The sequence below is a fragment of the Nesoenas mayeri genome, assembly GCF_963082525.1.
Source record: "Nesoenas mayeri genome assembly, chromosome: 2".
Taxonomy (NCBI): Eukaryota; Metazoa; Chordata; class Aves; order Columbiformes; family Columbidae; genus Nesoenas; species Nesoenas mayeri.
This window is the reverse complement of record NC_137543.1, coordinates 130,007,304-130,029,303: the sequence shown is the minus strand read 5'-3', so window position 1 is coordinate 130,029,303 and position 22,000 is coordinate 130,007,304. Positions and strand designations below refer to the sequence as shown.

Sequence of the window (22,000 nt, the reverse complement as noted above, 5' to 3'; positions counted from 1 at the left end):
AAGTGACTTTTTTCTTTTATTTGTAAGGCTATGTGAAGTCTTAAAGTTTTTGAGGGTTGTCAAAGAAGTGTAACACAAGTTGCAAGGTGAACATTTGTCACTACATGCACATGCAGCTTGTTTTATGCAGGGATTTCAGAGACAGAGGTGCTACCTCACATGCACTTCTGCACTCTTAGTAGTTCATGGTGCCATTAGCAAATAGTTGTTTTTCTCTCAGGTTTCAGTAGTACAATGGCTCATTGGAATTAGTTTGCACTTGACAAAAATGTAGGGAGAACTGTGAACTACCTGTATCTGGTGGCAGAAATGTTCCATTAATGGATATAGTTGAGACAACTGTTTGTCAAGAAGCAAGTTAAATACTCCAGTAGCACCCTACATCTAATTTTACGTGAAACCAGCATTATTAGGGGTTGATACAGCAATAAGTCAAGTGTCTGTGATACATCTTGCCCGTCTTTTAGTGGCCGATCTTGTTCTGAACTGTACTGCCATGCTGGGCCTCCGAGTTGTGTCCTCTCTTGGCCAACCATCTAGCACAGCGCTGCTTCCATGGTTCTGTGCTCCAGCAGCGCTGAGGGTGAAGCTGAGCTGAGCTTCGGCCTTTTTGCTGAGAAGATGGCAAAACGAAACTCCAGGTGTACGGACTAAGGTAAAAAGGGTAACGAGGGATAAGGGGAGGGTCTCAGCTGCCTTTTCTATCAACAATAGTATGAAGAAGACATCAGCATGTTCTACCCTGCAGCCTCCTTTGTAGGATATTTTGGGAGGCGCAGCAGGCCTGCAGTGGCAGAAGGTTGTGTGAAGAACCCACGGGCTTGTGAGAAAGCAGCAAGAGGAAGTCTACAGTTCACCCCAGGTCCGAAATACTTGGTAGCATCACAGCCTTTTGTTGTGCTGCCAAACATTTTAAAATTATTTTTAAGGAATAGTTAAATAGTATTTCTGCTGTGCTGCGGTTTTTATGATGCAGCTATGTATGTCCCACTTCAGATGGTATCACAAATGCCCCCAAAGTGATCTGCTTCAAGTTTTGTGAAATGTGGAATCGCCTTAAGGTTGGTTGGTTCTTAGTCTAGATTTCGTGTGGGGTTTTGTTGTTGTTTGTGTGTTTGTGGTGGTGGTTGTGTTTGGTTTTTTGTTTTGATTTTTCTTTGGAGAGCAGGGGCATGTATAGCCTTTATATAAGAGTTCCTGATTAGGGGCGGGGTGGGGGAAGAGTGGTGGTGTTTGTTGTGGGTTTGTTCTTGAAATCTTTTGGTAAATTATGAGACTTGAATTTTCGCAGCTGTGATTCGCCTCATGAGTGTTTACCAGCTGATTTCACTGGGTAACTTAGTACTGCTGTGCCTGTGAATGACTGTTTAATGTAGGTAGCAAAAAAATGTTCAAGATCCACTCCTACACAAAAATGTTTTGAAGAAAAATTGAAAGAAAATACTGTATTGATTGCTCTCTAAACAGCTAGAAGCATCACAGGTCTCAATACAGTTCTTGCGTTCCACAACCAAATAACTGCCAGGCAAACATCTTAGGGAAGATTTTCTTGATTGTCTAATTCTTTTTGTTGCTTTCCTCATCTAAATAAATAATTTTTGAATCTCACCAATGTAACCTTATTGTATTTAAGGTATCCAAGCATTGCCTCACAGTTGTGTGTGAAGAAGTACTGTGTGATTCCACATTAAAGAAACTTTGGGATGAATGGATGAGCAGATACTCCACTGAAATACACTGAGATGGCTCTTGGCAAGCTGCTTGTCCACCCTTACAATCACAGAAGTTTGCTGATCTGTTTTTAATGAAATAATTGAAAAAACAGAAACATGGCACAAGGATGTAGAGTTTCTTGTAATCAGCATGGTGAAACATCAGTATCCTTGGCACCCAGTAATATGCCTAACATATGCAGTTGTCTGTTTTTCCAAGTAACTGCTAAATACTTGCTTTTTATTAACACAACTGTTTAAAGAAGCTGCCTAGATGGGTCTGAATTCTAATTGACAATATTGGCTAGTGCAGAGGTTTCCAAACTGCATCATGTCTGTAATATGTGCAAGTTCCCCAAGTGACCCAGTGCCTCCTGGGCAGGTACGTATTCCCAGAGGCAACTGCTGCTGTTGTGGCCTTTGTTTTGTGGGAATGTAGATGCAGAATAGATTTAGAAACCTCTAGGAGAAGTTCATTTAGAAAAATGATTGCATAAAATTTAACATCCCGGTATATTGTGTTTTCTTAAAAACATATTAATTCCTCAAAATACTCAAATCAATGGAATGACTTAAATGTCTAAAACATTTCTTAATTGCTGTTGTATTTTTAAAGGTGATATAGAGTGTCAATTGACATCTTCAACAATCCACTTATGACCGTACTTACATAATGATTGTGTCCTTTCCTTAGTTTGTACTTTATAAAACAATGCAGTCTGCTGTTAGGTTGGTGCAAAAGTAATTGCAATTTCAGGCTGTGAATTTTAAATCATTATCACTAGGCTCAAACACATCTTTACTAATCCAAGTATGAACCATTACAGTCAACATGTTTTTGCCAACGAGAAATAAGTTTGTTTATTCCTGTAGTGTAAAAATCAGTGCTTTGTGATTTGACTAACTCCTGCAAAACATTTTCTTCATTCTGCTGGTTGTGGAAGCGTTTTCCCTACAAAAAGTTGTTGAGATGTTTGAAGAAGCAGCAGTCAGTTGCCTAGAGGTCAGGCGAATATGGCGCATGAGGCAAAACTTCATAGCCCACCGTGTTCGTGTTCAACTTCTGAAGCGCTGGTTGCGCGACGTGCGGTTGGGCATTGTTGTGGAGAAGAATTGGGCCCTTTCTGTTGACCAATGCTGGCTGCAGGAGTTGTAGTGTTCCGTGCATCTCATCCATTTGCTGAGCACACCTCCCAAATGTACTGGTTGTGCCGGGATTCAGAAAGCTGGAGCGGATCAGACCAGCAGCAGACCACCAAACAGTGACCGTGACCTTTTCCTGGTGCAAGTTTGGCTTTGGGAAGTGCTTTGGAGGTTCTCACTCCAACTGCTGAGCTGGTTGTCACCAGTTGTCATATAAAATCCACTTTATTGCATGTCACAATCCAATCAAGAAATGGTTCGTTGCTGTTGTGTAGAATAAGAAAAGATGACACTTCAATGGCTTATTTTATTTTTGGTCAGCTCACGAGGCACCCACTTATCGAGCTTTTCCACCTTTCCAATTTGTTTCAAATGCCAAACGACCATAGAACTGTTGACTTTGAGTTCTTCGGCAACTTCTCGTGTAGTCATAAGAGGATCAGCCTCAATTGTTGCTCTCAGTTGGTCGTTGTCACCTTCCAATGGCTGCCCCTACACTCCTCATCTCTTGTCTCCTTTGTGAAACTTCTTGAATCACTGCTGCGCTGTACAATCATTAGCAGTTCCTGGGCCAAAAGCATTATTAATGTTGCAAGTTATCTCAGCTGCTTTACAACCCCTTTAGTACTCAAATAAGAAAATCACTCAAATTTGCTTTTTGTCTAACATCATTTTCATAGTCTAAAATAAATACAAACAGCAAGTAATAAGTCAGTAGCAAAAAAAACAAAGTGAGAAAAGCACTTATAGTTAAACACCGGTGGCATCACATGCTACTGAATGATCTGATCTGTAAGTGATCTTAATTACTAGAAATTTCCTAACTATGTTTGTCAGTACCTCCAGCAAAAAACTTTCATTATTAATTGACCCCTGCTTGCATATGAGCTTACATATTCCCTGTGGCATTCATCAACTCATTCTGTTCAGTAGATGTCTAATCATGTTCTTTCTTTGATAGGAAAACTGAAGAGAAACATGTTGGTATTTTAAATGCCTGTAAATGAGTGTTAATAATATGCAAACTAATTTTTGTAGTAGCATAATGTATGATCATGGTTAGAAATTTATCATAAGAGTACTGTTTGCATTTGCTTTTGAGTATATCAGAATATTGATAACAAATGTGGAGGGAGGAAACAATTTGAGGGAAACTGTTTCTGTTATTCTTTATACCACTTCCATTCCTCTCATTTTCAGAATAGCTAATTAGAGATAGTCATTGCATAGCAATAGAATGACTAACTACTTGAAAACGATGACCTGAGGTCTAAAATATTTTAAAAGTTATTTTTAAATTATTTATTCTTGCATTATCAAAGTGGCTATCTTCAATTTAAAATAGGTATTTAACTGAGATAAATTTTAAAGCACTTGTCAAACTTGTAAGGATTTTTAAAAATCTAAAGGGTCACACATTTTATTGTTAACAGAGGGTGTTGAGAGCGACTGTCAACACCCTACGCAGCATTAAGCTGTTGCCTTTGTTGTGTAGGCAGCACCTTAGGGCTCACAGAGCTGTTCTGTAAGCGAGTGTCCATATGTTCAACCCACTTTGATATGTTCAGAGATCCTGGGCCAGCATCATCCGTATGCTACACCACAGCCACAGGAGGTAAAACACGCCATCTGCGTTTCTGTTCCTTGTAGTTACTGTGGAGCATGGCCTCTTCACTGTACCAGAAAGCCTTTTTTAAGCCTTTTGGGTTTTTTTTTTTCTGTCCTACTATTCAAAATTATTTGATTGTTTACCATGGAAAATCTAGGTTGATTCAATCTTTCATTAATCTTAGTTTGGGTGTCCATTAACATTCTTTTAGAAGGGTTGAGAGACAGGAGAGATTTCTCTGAATCAGAAAGGTATTCCAGTACTCATGGTAGCACAATAAAACAGTGGGTGCTTGAAATAGCTTTATTACCTAAGAAATCAATTGATCAGTTATGAAGTTTTTCACCCTTTAGATTTGTTCCCAAGTAAGTCTATGAGCACAAATGTGGATCCAAGCAGACAGTGCGGTGCTAATAAGCTGAACATGGTGTCTTTATCACAGAAAACACTTGTTGTGATCAAATCCAGGAACAAATCCTCAGTTTTTAAGACAGGAGGTAGTTCATAGGACAGGTGCTACACAAAGAATCACTTTTGATTTCGTACTCTCAATACCTTCTCACTGACGTTTCACAGGTAATCAGATACTCTATGCACAATATAGACCAACAGGTGTAGCCCTTGCCCAAAGCTGCCCAGTTCAGAAATACGGCTCTGCTCTCCGGACCTGAACTGTATTGCAGAGCACTGTTTTTAGCAAAGGTCTTGCACAGATGAGGGACATCAGCCCGTGACATGGGAGCTCTGCCCATCCTGTGTGAACTGTGCTTGCCAGAGCTCTCCCCCCACCTCATGGGCAGAGCTGGGATCTCTGGCACCAGCGCCAGGAGGGGCTAAAAGGGAGCGGAGTGGCCCATGTTGGAGTCTGGTTCTCATCTTTCCAACCAAGGTTACAAAGAACGAACTCCTTCGGTGGCTTCTACAGAAACTTGGGCTGTTCCCGCCCCCTTGGGCTGCCCCTGGTGACCCCGCCCCCTGGCCCGTGGCCCTGCCCTGTGACGCATAGCCACGCCCCTGGCATGTGGCCCCGCCCTCATCATGCCGCTGCCCCATCGCCCCGCCCCGTAGCCCCACCCCTGTCTCCTGGCTCCGCCCTGTGGAACCGCCCAGTGCCCGTCGCTATCGCCCCGTGGTCCCGCCCCTGACACGCCCCTCACCCCCGTGGCCACGCCCCCAACCCCCGTAGCTACGCCCCCGGGTTCATTTGCTCCCTGGATTCGGTCCTTGTGGTGTTCCGGGTCTGCGACCATCACATTGCATTGGCCATCACATCATCGAATCACGGAATTATTTTGGTTGGAAGAGACCCTGATGATCATCGAGTCCAACCGTAACCTAACTCTGGCACTGAACCATGTCCCTAAGGGCCTCATCTATTCGCCTTTTAAACACCTCTACCACTTCCCTGGGCAGCCTGAGTGCTTTACAACCCTTTCCATAAATAAATGTTTCCTAATATCCAACCTGAACCTTCCCTGGCAAAATGTGAGGCCACTTCCTCTCATCCTATTGTTTGCTACCTGGGAGGAGAGACCAACACCCTCTGTGCTACAACCTCCTCTCAGGTAGTTGTAGACAGCGATAATGTCTCCCCTCAGCCTCCTTTTCTCCAGGCTGAACAGCCCCAGTTCCCTCAGCTGCTCCTCATCAGACTTGTGCTCCAGGCCCATCACCAGCTTCGTTGCCCTTCTCTGAACTCTTTCGAGTACTTCAATGTCTTTTTTGTAAGGAGGGGCCCAAAACTGAACACAGGATTGGAGTGCTGAGTACAGTGGCACAATCACTTGTCTAGTCCTGCTGGCTACACTGTTTCTGATACAAGCCAGGATGCTGTTGGCCTTTTTGGCCACCTGGTCACACTGCTGGCTCATGTTTTGGCCACCTGGTCACACTGCTGTTGACCAAAATCCACAGATCCCTCTCTGCCAGGCAGCTTTACAGCCACCCTTCCCCGAGCCCGCAGCACTGCCTGGGGCTGTTGTGACACCAGCGCAGGACCCAGCACTTCCTGGCCTTGTTGAAACCTCATACAATTGGCCTCAGCTCAATGATGCAGCTGGTCCGGATCCCTCTGTATGGCCTTCCTACCCTCCAGCAGATCAACACTCCCACCCAACTGGGTGTTGTCTGCAAACTTACTGAGGGTGCACCCAATACCCTTCTCCCAGTCACTGATAAAAATATTTGTATGGATGCACTTCAGCTGGGCTGTCGATCCCACTACCTTTTTCCAGTGAGAAGCCCTAATTCCTTTGTGGTCATGACGCAATTTGGCTCTGATAGTGACCATCTGTGCTACTAACCTCAACTACATCTGAACTGTCTGAATTAGTGGCACCAAAAAAGCAAAGATCTTGCCTCAGTTGTGGTTTGTTTTGTGGTTTTGGTGGTTTGGTTTGTTGTTTTGTTTGTTTGGTTTGGCTTGGTTTTCAAATACATGGCTATTTCAGTTAATTGTAGAAAAACAAAAACAAACAAAATAATAAAACAAAAGCCAAACAACCCAAACCCCAAGACATAGAAACAAAACAAAACAAACCTAGGGCCCCAAGTTTCTTTAAAGCATTATGACACAGAGCCACTTCCAGGTCTTGTCTGGGATTTTCTCAAAGTGGCGGGCTATGCTATACCTCCTGTGTACTTGGTGATCACTAGCAATTTGGCTTTCTGTTTGTAAAACTACAGTTTTCTTCACTTGGCTGCTAAAGAGCTTGTTTGTATCTCTGTGGATTCTCCTCACATGATGCAGTTGGACCAGCAGCAATAACTGTAGCAAAAATATATCTATCAAGAACTGAGGAATCAGCAGAAACAGCAACAGCAAAAATCAGTTATTCATCATCATCATCCGCAGCAGCAGAAACATAAGATCCAGAAGGAGTTTCTACAGGACTGGGGTTTGAACGTTGGCTCAATGCTACAGGACCTGCATTAGCTGAACAAGACTTATCCAGTCTGACCAAACCAGCGTTGTCCAGTCTCTTCTTGAACACCGTCAGGCTTGGGGCTGTGACACCTCCCTGGGGAGCCTGTTCCAGTGCTCCACCACCCTCTGGGTGAAGAACCTTTCCTAACGTCCAACCTAAACCTCCCCAGCACATCTTCCTGCCATTCCCTCAGGTTCTGTCATTGGTCACCAGAGAAGAGATCAGCACCTGCCCCTCTTCTCCCCTTGTGAGGAAGCTCTAGCCACCATGAGGTCTCCTCTCAGCCTCCTCTTCTCCAGGGTGAACAGACTAAATGACTTTAGCTGCTCCTTATATGGTGCCTGCTTTTAAACCCTTCACCAACTTTGCAGCTCTCTTCTGGACAGTAGCTTTCTATCCTCTTTATCCTGTGGTGCCCAGAACTGCACACAGTGCCCCAGGTGAGGCCGCACCAGTGCAAAGTGGGACAGTTGTCTCCCTCACCTGGCTGGCAATGCTGTGCTGGATGCACCCAGGACACCATTGGCCCTCTTGGCTGCCAGGGCACACTGTTGGCTTATGTTCAACTTGCCATCAACTAGAACCCTCAGGTCCCTCCCCGTGAAGCTGCTCTCCAGCCTGTTGTTCCCCAGTCTGTATGTACAGCCAGGGTTGCCATGTCCCAGGTGCAAAATCCAGCACTTGCCCTTGTTGAACTTCATGTGGTTGGTGATTGCCCAGTTCTCCAGTTTGTCCAGATCCCTCTCCAGGGCCTCTCTGCCTTCGAGACTGTCAGCAGCTCCTCTAATTGTGTGTCATCAGCAAACTTACTTAGTATTCCATCAAGTCCTGCATGCAACAATTTATGAAGACACTAAAGAGTGCTGGCCCTTAGATGGATCCCTATGGAACCCCACTAGTGATGTGCATACAGAAAAGGTATCTCAAAAGTCTTCAGTTTTGTGCAGCTCCTGTGCAGCAGTCTGTTCCTCAGTACATCCAAATTCCCTGTCTGCAGAGCTTCTTGCCCTGCTTCAAGGTCCCCTTTTCCTCATCTGTTTCTTTTTCAAAGCTTTGGTTACAGGATGAGTTTTATTTCCCCTGCAGAAACAATCCTGACTTTCTAATGTGGTTACCTGAAGATGTATTGACTGCAGTGATGACTTGCTCCCATCTGTTTTCTGCCTTTAGGAGGGACCTGTTCGTGTTCAGATCTCGGTGTGACAGAATACACGTGCTGTGTTGCAGTGCTGGCTGCTCTGCTGAAATTTCTTACGCATGTGGCTCAGCCGCAGGACAAATGCGCAGAGCATATGCTCTATCACCTTATTTAGATACTGTTGGAAACCTGAGAGTCTTCCCGTTGTTTCAGCTCTCTCTGGGGGATGTTTTGGCAAAACACTGCCTTGGTCCTTGTGACATCTCTCTTCACCTTCTGCTTCGTTGCTGGTGACTTGCGCAGTGCAAAGCAATCTGGAGATTTCCTTGAATTGCTGTACCTTTTTCAACAGGCACCTGTCATTTTATTGTATGGAAAAAGCCTACCCTCTTGGGTCTCAGTTTGACACTCTGAGGGCTTGTAGCTTTTGCTAACATGCAGAGAACAATTTAAATATCCATTTCCTAAAGCTCAGTTAAAACATACACTACATCTTTTGCTCACATATTCAGTCACTATGTGACCAATATGTTTTTACCAAGAGGAAGCAGTCAGTTTACACAGATAGTGCAGTATCAGAAATAGCAGTCTGGGGTCCCTTTACTGCAGCCTTCGAACACATTGGAGGGGTTGTTTCAACACAGTGGTGTCTGTGGCACATAGAGAGGAACTGGGAATTGCAGGTTGCCAGTCTAAGAACCATCTTTGATTCCCAGTGTTTCCCAAAGTTGGCGTCCTTTTGTCTTGAACTATGAAAAAAATACGCATTTTATAATGGAATAGCTTTCAAAGAACATCAGTGAATTAGAGGTAAGATTTATTATATCAAGGGGCTGCTTGCATGTTCTAGATGAAATAAATCTTTGTTCTAGATAAATGGGAGGGTTTTGGTTGTGGTGGTCGTTGTTGTTGTTTAATCAACAGCTCTAGATTCTCTCTAAAGCACAAAGATAAGGACCGTTTCTGCTCTGAAGACTTTTACAGTTGAGTTCCTTGATAATGTAATTGGATCGTGTTTTTCACATTCTCTGTGGATTCCTCCATTCACTAAGAATGAAACTCCCCATAGGTATAAACTTACCCACTGAGGTAACTTAGAGATTCAAGATCTACAAAACAACAAGTAGTGAAGGATTGGCAGATGGTAGTGGGGAATCCAGGGGAGGTGGTTTCTTTGTTAAATGTATACATTATGGCACAAGTAATATAATGCATTAAATAATTATTAAATAATAATTAAACATACATTTTATCTTATGCTGTTTATGTTCTTTAGACCTGCCTCTAAATATTGAATATTAAGCTGTTTATTGAAAAGTATATATTTGCAATGGATTTATTTACAGTAACCTCATTTTACTCAAACTAAAAATCAGAAACTTTTGGAATAGGGAAAAAACATGGAGAAATGATCATGGTTATGCCAAAATTGTGTTTTCAGAGATGTCTTTTCAAGTAAGCATTATACAAAGGCTTTAACTTCTTGGCATATATTTTTTTCCTAGTTAACAAACTGAACACTAGAATTTCAAGACAGGAAAATAGCTGATTATTTGAATTAGTGCTTTTATTTTTGCTAGCATCTTTGACATCAGCTCAATTGGTAAAACACAAAGAACCTTTCTTCTACAGTAGACCATTGTCTGTCAAAACTAAAACTGAAGAAAGGCTTGTTTGCCATAAAGCTTGTATTAGTTGATCTAATAAAAGATGTTACCTCTTCTCAACGAAGTTGGCAAAACTAAACATGTAATCCACAACAAAGAGAAGACTTGTTGCCTGGCAATAGTCAGCTTGGTTATAGCTCAGCAACAATTACAAACCACACCCTGTCCCTTTACCCCTAATTAACAGAATAATGTTATTGACTTTCATTACATTACTTGAATAAGGAATGAAAACTAAAGTAATCCATGATTTTGTTAGCATTTCTTTGACACTACATTCCCAGGATCTTTTATTTGTTTCCAGTGCACAACAGCGCCATGGGAGGCAAATAGGGATCAGTATTGTCTGGAGCACTGAACTTGTGAAAATTACTAACTTCCATGGTTTGTTTATTTAGCTTGAGTAGGAAGTCAAAGGTTAAACAAGACTATGGCAGCAACTCAACCCTGAGTAAGTCTTACCAACGCACACTATTTATTCCTAGTGGGACTGCAGTCATGGCAGTCCCCTGACATTCTAGGAAGATGGACATAGCACTGTAGGAGGAAATTCACCCTGCTACTACAATGTGCTAACATAGTTAATGTTACTGTTGTTGAAAACCTGCACCTCTGAGCTAACATGTAGTAGCAGAACAAATATATACTGCCGTGCACTGCAGAGAAAAACAAGGCTCACGTACATCTTATCGTGCAGAAGCACTGCACATAATTACACAGAATCCATACAACAGTTTTCTCTCGGTGCAGCAGTGTCAGCTAAGAGCAATTAGAGTTCATCACAGCTGTGCTTCTGGAGTAAATGCAGTAAGGATCTTTTTTTGGTTCAGGCAGGCTAGAGGAAATTTTAGTAGGCAAAGAATACAATTGTACTTTGTACTTCGCCAGGGTGTTGTATAAGCATTCTTATGCCTGCAACATACCTCCTGTGTAAATTCAGCTTTTCTGCATGCTCTGTACTGCGCACAGAACTGCAGGGCAGTGAAGGTATGGTTTCAAGGTGTACCTAAAGGGTACAATGCAGGTTGCCTTTGTGAGAGGAGGTCCTGAGACCTCCCCATCTCCAGCTTGAGCATTCCCAAGGTTTTCCCTACCTTACATCTGCCAGCTGAGTGTCACGGAATCAGTGACCAATCTAAAATACCTCTCACCTACCCACCAGAAACCTGGTGGTCAAGGTGAGGTGTAAATAGTAGCAGCAGCTCAGGGCAATGTGAGTGCAGGGGCAGAGGAAGGACAGTTGGAGGAGAACAAGTACTTAGAAGCAGCAATGAGGAAGGACAAAAGGTGATACAAACCGAGCTACAGACGCTGAAGGACGTATGGAATGATATCATCAGCACCTCAGTGAACTGGCAGAGGTAAAACTCCCAGGAAAACACAGGTCAGACCCTGCCATCTTTGCTCACAAAGAGTGGTACCTTACAGCACACAGGAGTCCATTCATTCATTACTGGTATGTGAAGGGAAAGTTACATCATCAGAGAGAATCAAAATTGCCTGAAAAAAATACATACTTCTATGAAAAAGATGAGTTTACCTTACCAGATGAATCAAATTTCATAGGAGATTATATTTGATAGTAATTTAAAAATAAATAGAAATCATACAAATTCATGCAGTGAAAAAGCTAGAAAGGGCTTTCTGAGTTATTGAACACATAGTTGGGCAGGACCAAGAACATCTCACAGATATTTAACTACTTTTTCCTCAAAATACTCTAAAGGTTTCTCAATTCTTTCACTGTGCATTTTAATTAAAAAATAAATCCTAATATCCACTGCAAATAATCTTTCTTACGAATCAGACTGTTTTCTTCTTGTCTTAACCTCGGTAGTATCACACTGTCGAGTTTTGTATCCTCTACTTTCTACAAATCCTTTTCCACAGTACTAAGCTTAGGCAGTTATCCTAAATTTTATATTTGTATGTCTGATTTCTCCTTGTTAAGTAAAGCATTATTTTCATTATCAAATTTCAGCTGTACCGATGCTGTACGGATGCGGTACAGACGCGTTACGGATGCGGTACAGACGCGGTACGGACGCGTTACGGATGCGGCACCGGTGCGGTACGCGCTGCTGCGCGCCTCCAGCAGCCGAGGCCGCGCAGCCGCCCCGCCGGCCTCTCCCTGCGGCCGCTGCCTGCGCTCCAGCCGCCCGGAGCGTTGGCGGCCCAACGGCGGGGGGCCAGGCATGGAGCGGCTGCGGGCGGATGCGGCGGCCCTGGACGAGTACGCGGAGTACCGGCGGTGAGCGGGGAGACGGGCCGCGCCGCCGCTGCGGAGGGAAGAAGGGCGGCGCGGTGGCTGGGGCGGGGGCCGGTTGCCTTCAGCTGCGGGGGCGGCAGCGGTTCCCCCCGCAGCGTGTCCCCTGCGGAGATCCCGGCGGCCCGGGCGCCGCGCTGCTCCTCCTGAAGCCGCCTCTCCGGGGTCCGTGGCGGCTTCGTTGTGTCACACACCGCACACCCCCGCGCCGTTTATTCCCGTGATTAACCCCGTGCGGTGCCCGGGAGCGCTTCTCGCCCTGTGCGCCTGGCCGGTGTGAGGGCATGTGGTATATGTGGGCTGCCTGAGGCGTTTCTGACATGCCCGCAGTCTGTCGGTCTCTCTGGGGTGGTGCCGGACGGTCACCTGCCACCCATACCGCTCTTTGAGGAAACAGGCTTTCGTGCACCACGAATGGAGTTTTGTGGTGTACAAATGCGTCCCCTTATACTCCGCGTGTCTTTGCTCATCTTGTTGTCCCTCCTCTTTGAGAGTTGAGCAAAATTAAACACAAACCCAGTCACTATATTGTGGTCTTAATGTAGCTTAAAAACCTTGACAGAGGTGGTAGCCACGGTGGTGTTTCTTACAGAAGTAGCTATGCGCTCATTCCGTGGGCGTCAGCTGGGCTGATGTGCAAATGTCAGTGATGTGTTGACAGATTGTTCTGGTGCTGTGCAGTACTAGCAATGCCCAAATCCACAGAATATTTGACGAAGAATCACTTATTCCATATGTTTTAGCGCGCCCAACAAATAATAACTGAAATATTTACAGACATTAATAAATTAGCCTTCAGTATAGTTAAGTGGTGCAATTAAGTCTAAATTGTATTTTACGGATTATAGCAACTGTCTTCACTCGTCTCCATAAATGTAGAATTTGGATGCTACTCCAGAGTTCCAGCTCTTCAGTGACCTTGAATTTGAACGCAGGGCCTGAGGGGTGGGAAACCGCTGCTGTCAACTTCATGTGCAGAAACTAGCGTAGTTTTCTTGCGAAGCAGAAGCCAGCCTGGATGTATTGTCACTTTGATGGCAGTTTGCTTCCCTGCTTGCAGCTAAATAATCTAAGTTGGACTAGACTAAGATCAGACAATGTGACCCAAGTCTGCAGCACGGTGTGGTGTAGATGGGTTGAGTGCCAGAGGTCATTCAAGAAGTTCGAGGCAGAGCTGGCTGGTTACACAGCCCTTGATGCTCATTGCTTTTTCTGCCATATGAAAGGACTTTGGTAGTTTGCTTTATTAATTTTTTCCTTCTTTCAGTCTACCAGAGCAAATTTTTTAAGAGCATTATTCACAAAACTTCTCTGAAGATCTGCTATAGTTCTGTAAAATGTGTATCACTAGAACAGTATTACAAGAGAGATAATTCTTTTGCATTTACAGCAAAGGTGTTGTTATATATATTTGGAAAAATATCTTGAGAAACCTACTTTTATTGTATTTTATTTTTTTTTAAATGACATGCTTACAGAATTGTAGGTGATGATGATGGAGGAAAGCTCTTTACCCCTGAGGAATATGAGGAGTACAAAAGAAAAGTATTACCCATTCGGTTACAGAACAGGTTGTATGTGAGCTGGAGATCACCAAGTGGCATGGACTGCAAGCTTGTGGGACCAGAGACGCTGTGCTTTTGTACTCACCGGTAAGAATATTTTCATTTTTTGAACTGTTTTATTTTTTAAGATCAGAAAAATGAAAAATGTTTCCAAATACACTACAGTACATAATAGGCAAGTTAACTTAAGGTCTAAGGCTTGAGAAAATTCGGTTTTAAATCATAAGAACTGTTCTTGAATCTAAATCTCAATACTTTTTTTAAGACCAACATTATTTTGCGGTCTTCAGTAAATTTGGCTTCAAGGCATGAGTTGTAGATCAGATTGATTCTGGTAGTGTTGTTAAAATGAAACATAAGGATCTGTGATATTTATGTAATGAATGGATGTAAAAGCACCTGATATTATGCATTTGATGAATAACAATTAGCAGTAATTAATATAAAGATGTTTCAAAACAGAACTTACAAGATAAAATATAAGCCTTTCAGTTAGTGTTCTGATAAATACTAACAAAGTTATAAAAGGTATTATTTTTTCTGTTTTAGGTATAAACAACACAAAACGGACTATGAAGTGATTCCTGAAGACCGTCCCATTTGTGTGCCGTGCAGAGTGAGCCGTTGTCCGTGCCAGTCCTACCACTATGTCCCTCTCAATGGCACGCAGCCCATCCGCTGTAGATGCAAACACTTCGCAGACCAGCACAGCGCAGCACCTGGATTTTCCTGTAACTCCTGTAAGTTCCTGAAGGGCTTTGCAGCATCCTTGCCTGGGCAACTCACCAGGAACAGCGTGTTAGGGGTCTGTATTCTGCCCAGAGCATTAGGTACGTGCCGCACTTGTCACTGATGTGTGTTCTGGTCCTTGCAGAAGGATGGCAAGTGGGAAGGAAAACATTGCCTGTTGCACAGGAGGGTTCAGAACAACACCCTTAGCTTCCCCAAGTTCTGTGAAGGAATGCAAGTTTCCAAATGATGCGGTTAGGTACATATGTGGACAGCCGCCTGAAGTTAGGCAGCATGAAGGCACCCTGTTGGCAGTTTGTCACTTCCACCACCATGTACATGTGACTTTTCTGCTTGAACTTGGTAGTTTGAGGGACAGAAGTGTTGATCTCTGTTCCTCTATTGCCTGGTTGAATATAACATTAAAGTGTTTTTACATCTTTTCTCAACTCACTAGGAAGTAGCGCTATGTTCCCTGATAGTACTATAGTTAGCACTCTAACAAAGCAGTTCCCAAGCATACAGATCAAGGGTTCAGAAATGAAAATGGGAATGGAGTTTCAAGCAAAAGGTTTGATAAGGCATTAAGAGGAAGCTTTCTGATTCAGCCGTTTGAGGTTATGGTAATGATACAGCAGTAATTATTAACCATAGAAACTAAACAATGCATAAAGATGTTTTAGTTTGAAACCTCAAATTACATAAGCTAAAGATATTTTTGTTCCGTAAATTTCTGTCATGAAGTCTGTCTAATTTGTACAGGAAAAATCAGGAACAGTTTTTTTGCTGGATGAGAATCATGTCCCACAGAACAAAACATAAAATATTTATATGATACCTTTCAAGAACTTGCTTTAAGTAATGTGAAAGTATTAAATGTGCAATTGGATGATTCAGACTGAATCCTTAGAAAACAAGGTTTCTAATAATCATTTACATTACACACTTTTTCTAGTGTTTCTCAAAAATATCTAACACTTGGTAGGGCTTCAAAGATTACACAGAAAAGTGCCAAGATTTGCTTCTGTTTTGGACTTTTGGTGTTTGAACGTGCTGGTATTAGTCTGGCCTGGTGTTGTATAAATCTAATGTGACAGATAAATTCTATTTGAAAAAACATTGCTGTTGCACTTTATATATTATATATATGCTTTATTTTGTATCCAAACACAGAGTAAGAGCTTTCTTACTGAAGAGTGCCCAAAATTATATGAAAAAACCTTTAACATTTCCAAGAATGTGACCCTTGAACTTATTACACAAGACTTAAAAAACATCTTTCTCGGTGCTCTGCAAGATGAATTGTAACTGGCAGTTGGAAGCACAGTAATTTGTATAATGAAACATTTGCAAAATCAGTTCTTCAGTTTCTTGCTCACATCATTGCTCCAGCAGGGCTTTGATAACCGTCTTAGCTGTACCAAGGGCAGACAGATCACTTCACTCTGTTTCTGAATGTCACATGTCATTTGTATAACTATTTCAGCTACATCCTGCGGCTATGTAACCTTAAAAAAACCCCTGAAAGTCCATCTAATGGTACTTTTACATAGAACCCATTTTGCTGTTGCTACAGCCTCTGTTTACTACTAATTTTGCTATTTTTAAAAGACATTTAAATTGTGATTTGTCTCATAAATGCGATTTGAAGTTTTCTGGCCATGCAACATTGACACGTGCTGTACACCTTTGGAGATAATACTGCCAAAATGCTGGCACATTGTCTTCTTTACTCAGTGATAGAATTTTTTCTCTTTTATTTTTTGTCAGGGGAGGGACAGATAAGGGTGTTACTAATGCCAATGGGCACAAATTCCAACATAGGAATTCCAATTAGATACTACGAAAGAAACATCTACTCCAAGGGAAGACCAGCATTGGTCCAGTCTCTTCAGAGAGGTGGAATCTCCATCCTCAGAGGTACTCAAAACTTAACTGAATGAGACCCTGAGACTGGGATAACCTCTGTGATCTAATCCCCACATTTGTCCTTTCTCCCGTTTCATACAGCATTTTCATACCATGATGAAAAGAGGCTGTAAATGGTTGCAGCAAAGACAGCTGATTGTTTCGCCCCAACTCATGTATGTGCTTCCAAATAGAAAGCAGAGCTGGATGCTTTTGCAGTGAAGGAATACCAGTTATTGACAGGATCGGTTTAGGGAAACACCACTTTGTCCGCAACAAAGTACAAATTCCATTATGGCCTCACTCATTACACTTATTTATTTGTTTATTAGGTTCCAAGTGTTCGGGCTTTCATAGTTGCTTTACCTGTGCCTGTGGTCAGCCAGCGTACGCTCACGAAACAGTGGTGGAAACCAAACAAGAGCGCTTGGCCCAGGGGAAGCCGGTGGGGCAGGACGTTCCTTACGCTGCCATGGGGGGGCTGACGGGGTTCAGTTCGCTGGCAGAAGGCTACATGAGGCTCGATGACAGTGGAATAGGTAAGTGTGGCTGACCTGAGATTAAATTTTAATTCTCCAACTAAGTAGTTTTGAAAAGTGGTAATTCAACATAGATTTTCAAAGTTCAAAGGCAAACTGGATCAACAGGAGCTGGACTTAAGACAGTTGTTTGTTTGTTTGTTTGTTTTTCCAAGCAGTCTTTAGGTGTGAAAAAAACACTATGATCATCTTGTCCAAATTCCTGTAGTGAATTGATAAAAAACCACTTCATCAATAATCCTCATGTTCAGCCCAGTAGCTTCTGACTGAAGTGGAGCATATCTTTTAGAAAGAACTCTGTAACTTCTGTTTTTCTCTTAATACTGCCATATTATATTTACATTAATCCTTTACCCTAATACTGCCCAGGTATCTCATGGTTATACAGTTACAGCATTTTCTTTTTCAAACTTAAAGTTTAATAGCTCCTCAGTATAAAAAAAAAAGAGGTCACTTGTAGAACTATATTTTGACAGGCATGTTAGTTGGCCTTGATACCTCTGCTACTCTGTGATTTTGTGTCATTTAGTAATTGACACATTTTGTCCTGAGATACTGTTTTTTTTTTATTGTTGCCATGTACTCATTATCTCTTTATTAAATTCTGATCCGGTTTCCTGAGTTTGAACTTTAGAAAATAAAGCACTGAATGTTGTAGATATTAATCTGTAGCCTTGTTTTGACCCCATTATGTATGTTCTTAATATATCTTGTGAAGTTAATTTTTGTATTCATTCAACTTATTTTCTAACAGGGGCTCCTTCTGCTGAACTTTTAGAATCCCCTATTACCAGCATGGATCATCCATTTCTAAAAGCATTTCAGGGACCTTCTACTTCTGCTCAAACTGTCTCACAGATAGCAGGTACTATATTAGTAGGGTAATGCTGTTTACAAGAAGTATTTAATATCAAATTAATTGGTTTTATTTGTGACTTTAAGGACGCTTAGTGCTAAAATCAAAGTTAAAAATTAAAATGAGTATTGAAGCCTTGTTATGCGAAAAGTTAGTACAACACTCAGGTACTTGAAGTGCTTAGACTGTTTCGTTACTGCTTGTTATTTTTGCTCATGATATGCTTTTTTAACTTTAATGATCTTTTTCTAGAATTTGGTCTCTTCTCCATTAATGATGTAATCTATCCTTTGGTAAGCTCATCATATCTGAATGGATCCTATATATTCAGCACAGTCCTGTGAAACTGCCTTCTGCCAGAAAGTCTTTTACGGAATTATGGATTCGTTATGCTTATTTTATGTCCCTTATTTCGTATGTGAATTTAGCAATTAGTGTAACTGTTGAACTCCTCTCCGACTATTTATACAGGTGCTAGCCCAGACTGAAGAAGTTACTCTTTGGTCTCAGTTGCTGGAGTTTGTTACTTGCCTATAAAGATGAGTTCTCATGTTAAATGTGTTTTGCCAGATGTCAAACATAACAAATGGAATAGCAAGTATCATTAATGAAAAAGGTGGTGTGGTTGGTTGGTTGCTTTTCAGGGAGCTCCAGTGCCACGGGACAGGTTTCTCACGGAAAGCATTCAGAAGATGATGACATGGCTTACTTTGAAAAACGTTATCAAGAACGGGCAAGTTACTACATTTATTGCTTAATTCAAATAGATTTTCAGAAGAGGATGTCTCAAAAAGATGAATGTATGATTTAAGTTGCATATAAATGCATTATATCATTTGTTCTCTTCCCAAGAAAACACTAGCTTCTTAAAACAAAGTTTTAAATACAATTATGAGCTATTACAGGATTTCAGAGGTCACTCATGTCTGGGATGATATTGACCTTTACTGGGCAGATTTTCACTGAAGTAACTCCATTAGAGAAAATGAAAATATTTTCCTATCTGACAAAAAAAAACCACAACAAAGCAGACTCACAGAAAGTCTCCAGTAACATTTAGGAATGTGTGTTTGCTACCTCATTTATAAAAATTTATGATGTTCTTTTTCTTACGAATGTCTGTGTAGTTAAGCTAAATCTGCTTTGTCTTTCTTAGATGACCTGAATCACTCCCCTAGTGGTGTCTCCTCCACCCCACTGACTATCTTAAATTTAAATGCCCTGGAATATAGGTTACTTAGATACTTAAATACCTGTTCTTTCCCCACATTCGCTCCTTAGCTCCACCATCTCTGCTGGAGAAATGTCTTGACTGTTTTTGAATGCTTTTCCAAGGCAATGTTGCATAATTAACTTTTAACATCTTAACTGCCATTATGCTTGCTGCTTGCAACAAGGTGTTTGTTAATGAGGCAGTTGTTTGAGCTTTGTAAAAATTTAAATAATTTTCTTTATTTTGGAAATGATCACAAAATATGGTAATATATTACAAATACAGTATCAGTTTATAGAAGAAAACCTTTTTTCTATCAAATCCAAATTGCTACATTTCTTTTCCCCCCCAAGATTTTATTTTCTTTGCAAAAGGCAGTAGGAATTTCAGATAACAAACCTCAAGCCTCCAAATATGGAAAAATGTTTTAAAATGGGTTCCTGTGTAGATCAACAGGATTGCTTAGCAGTGAGTTCATTTGTAGACATTCAAATAAGTACTGGGGCCTTGCTTCCTATGACACTATTCTATGGGGGAAAAAGTTTTAAAAATATTATTTTATTTTTTCTTGTGTTTTTGAAAGCAATGTGATATATTAGATGAGATGCAAAAGTACATGCATCCCTTTCATATAATAGCTCTAAACAGAATTTCATTCACTAATGTAACAATACTCATGTACAACTGACTGTTGCTTCTAAAAACAACAGATATATTTGTTTGGATTAACAGTCTTACAGCAAAATAGGAGAGTTAAATGTACGTGTGTTGGTAAATCGTACCATGCTGTAAGAGCCTACTGTGCAGAAAAGTCTTATGAGAGGAAGACTTGACCTTGTGGGTCAGTGAGGAGATACTGTGGTGGAGGTTTAGCATGTACCTCAGCAACAAACCTCCTATGTGATTTTGTGCATGCTGGTTAGTCTGTGTCTGTTCCATGTCTGTAATAAAACTTATTTACCTTTTGTTGCCATAAAGATAAAACTGTGAACACGTGAGGCACTTTGGCCTTGAGGGATAGGTAAATACCTAGATGGCCATTATCAGAGATAGAGGCAGCTCTGGTTTGAATAGGGGAGGAGCTGCAGAGCTCGGGAACTCCTTTGTCCTACAATGCAAAACACGGCAATGCTAGGTTGGACTAATAATGATCTGTAGCTCTCTCCATTGCATATATCACTCTCATAAATTGGTGACTGGATGTAGAGATTTAATATTGCATTACTAGCTGACTTGCAAATGGATGCTTGAGCCACTGTTGGTGTCTTTCTTTGTTACAGCTGAAAAAGGAGAAGGCTGCTAAACGGAAAGAGAAAAGTCCAGTGCCATCAAAGAAGCCATGAGATTAATAAAGAAATAGTTATTACATGGCACAACGTTAGGTGTTGTGTTGAAGAGTATTTTTTGCTGTGCCTACCTGCATACTTGTATTTCTTAATTTCTTTATTCTACTGTTTCAGTCTGTTGCTGAAATTAATTTTTAATTATCTTCTTGTAATAAAATTGGTGCTTTAATCAATTTGTTTCTAATCTCCAGAATTGTCACATAGATATTCCTTTAAGAATGGGAAATCATATGTAGAGATCGACAGAGCTACTATTTAAGATCTGAGACAATAAGCATGTGTTTAAATATGACAATGTAGTAGGGCAAAGAAAATATATGCCCTGTTCTTAGACACACTTTATTTGTAGAGTCCTTAGAACTCATCGTGTTCATAGATTTTTACTTAGTGGAATTTGCTCTGTTAATATTGACATTTTAATATTTTCTTTTAAATATATTTTTCTTTCTCTTGGTTTCATTGCCTTTACGTAAAATTCAAACACAGCCTTCTTCTCTCAGCCTTCTCTGGGCTCTGTTCTTGCCAATGTATAAATATTTTTTACATGTCAAATTCTGTACACAGGTAAACCCACTTCCATACATAATTCTTAGCTACTTGAAAGGATCCTGCTGGTATACCTTCTCCCAGATTTCTCTAGCAGTACTGTTCTACCAGTTCTGTTTGTCTGATACTGTCCATAACAATTATTCTAATACACTAAACCTCTGAAAACATTGAGTGGAAATGGATATGCTATTTATTACATGCAAACAAATAATAATATAGTGTTTGGTATAAACTTATTTAACCAACACATTATACTCTTTCATCACGTTTAATCCAACACAGACTGAGCCCCTCAAGAAGGGAGATGTGCTTTTGTATTCTTTGGCCATATTCACAGCTGTGGCAGTATATGTTGTGTTAAAAGCAGGGGTCAGGAAAATTTAAAATTTGGTAACTTTGTGTGGTGGTTTAAATCTGCAAAGCAGCACAGCAGGAACTCGGTACAGAATAACTGGCAGAGGCAGCAGTTTAGGAAGCAAAAGCAGAGCCTGACCTAACTTAGAACCACAGAACAGTTTGTGTGAGAAGGGATCTTCAAACGTCATCTAGTCCAACCACCCTGCACTGAGCAGGGACATCTTCAGCTAGACCAGGTTGCTCAGAACCCTGTCCAGCCTTGAATATTTCCAGGGATGTGGCATCTACCACCTTTCTGGGCAACCTGTTCCAGTATTCTATAACTCTCATTGTAAAAAATTTCTTCCTCGTGTCCAGCTTGAATCTGCCCTCCTTTAATTTGAAGCCTTTGACACCGTATCCCACAGCATTCTCCTGGAGAAGCTGGCAGCTCATGGCCTGGATGGGTGTAATCTGTGATGGATAAAGAACTGGCT

The 22,000-nt window shown here is 41.4% G+C and overlaps 1 protein-coding gene across 1 annotated transcript; it reads left to right on the top strand.

Moving 5' to 3' along the window:
• Window positions 1–12,391: 12,391 nt before the first annotated feature.
• On the top strand, window positions 12,392–20,615 carry FAM221A (family with sequence similarity 221 member A; the record flags this gene model as incomplete). Its single annotated transcript, XM_080339853.1, has 7 exons — window positions 12,392–12,447; window positions 13,941–14,114; window positions 14,577–14,767; window positions 16,997–17,203; window positions 17,958–18,068; window positions 18,704–18,792; window positions 20,553–20,615. 7 exons carry the CDS (start codon window positions 12,392–12,394, stop codon window positions 20,613–20,615), a joined length of 891 nt encoding a protein of 296 aa, XP_080195979.1.
• Between the last annotated feature and the right edge of the window lie 1,385 nt (window positions 20,616–22,000).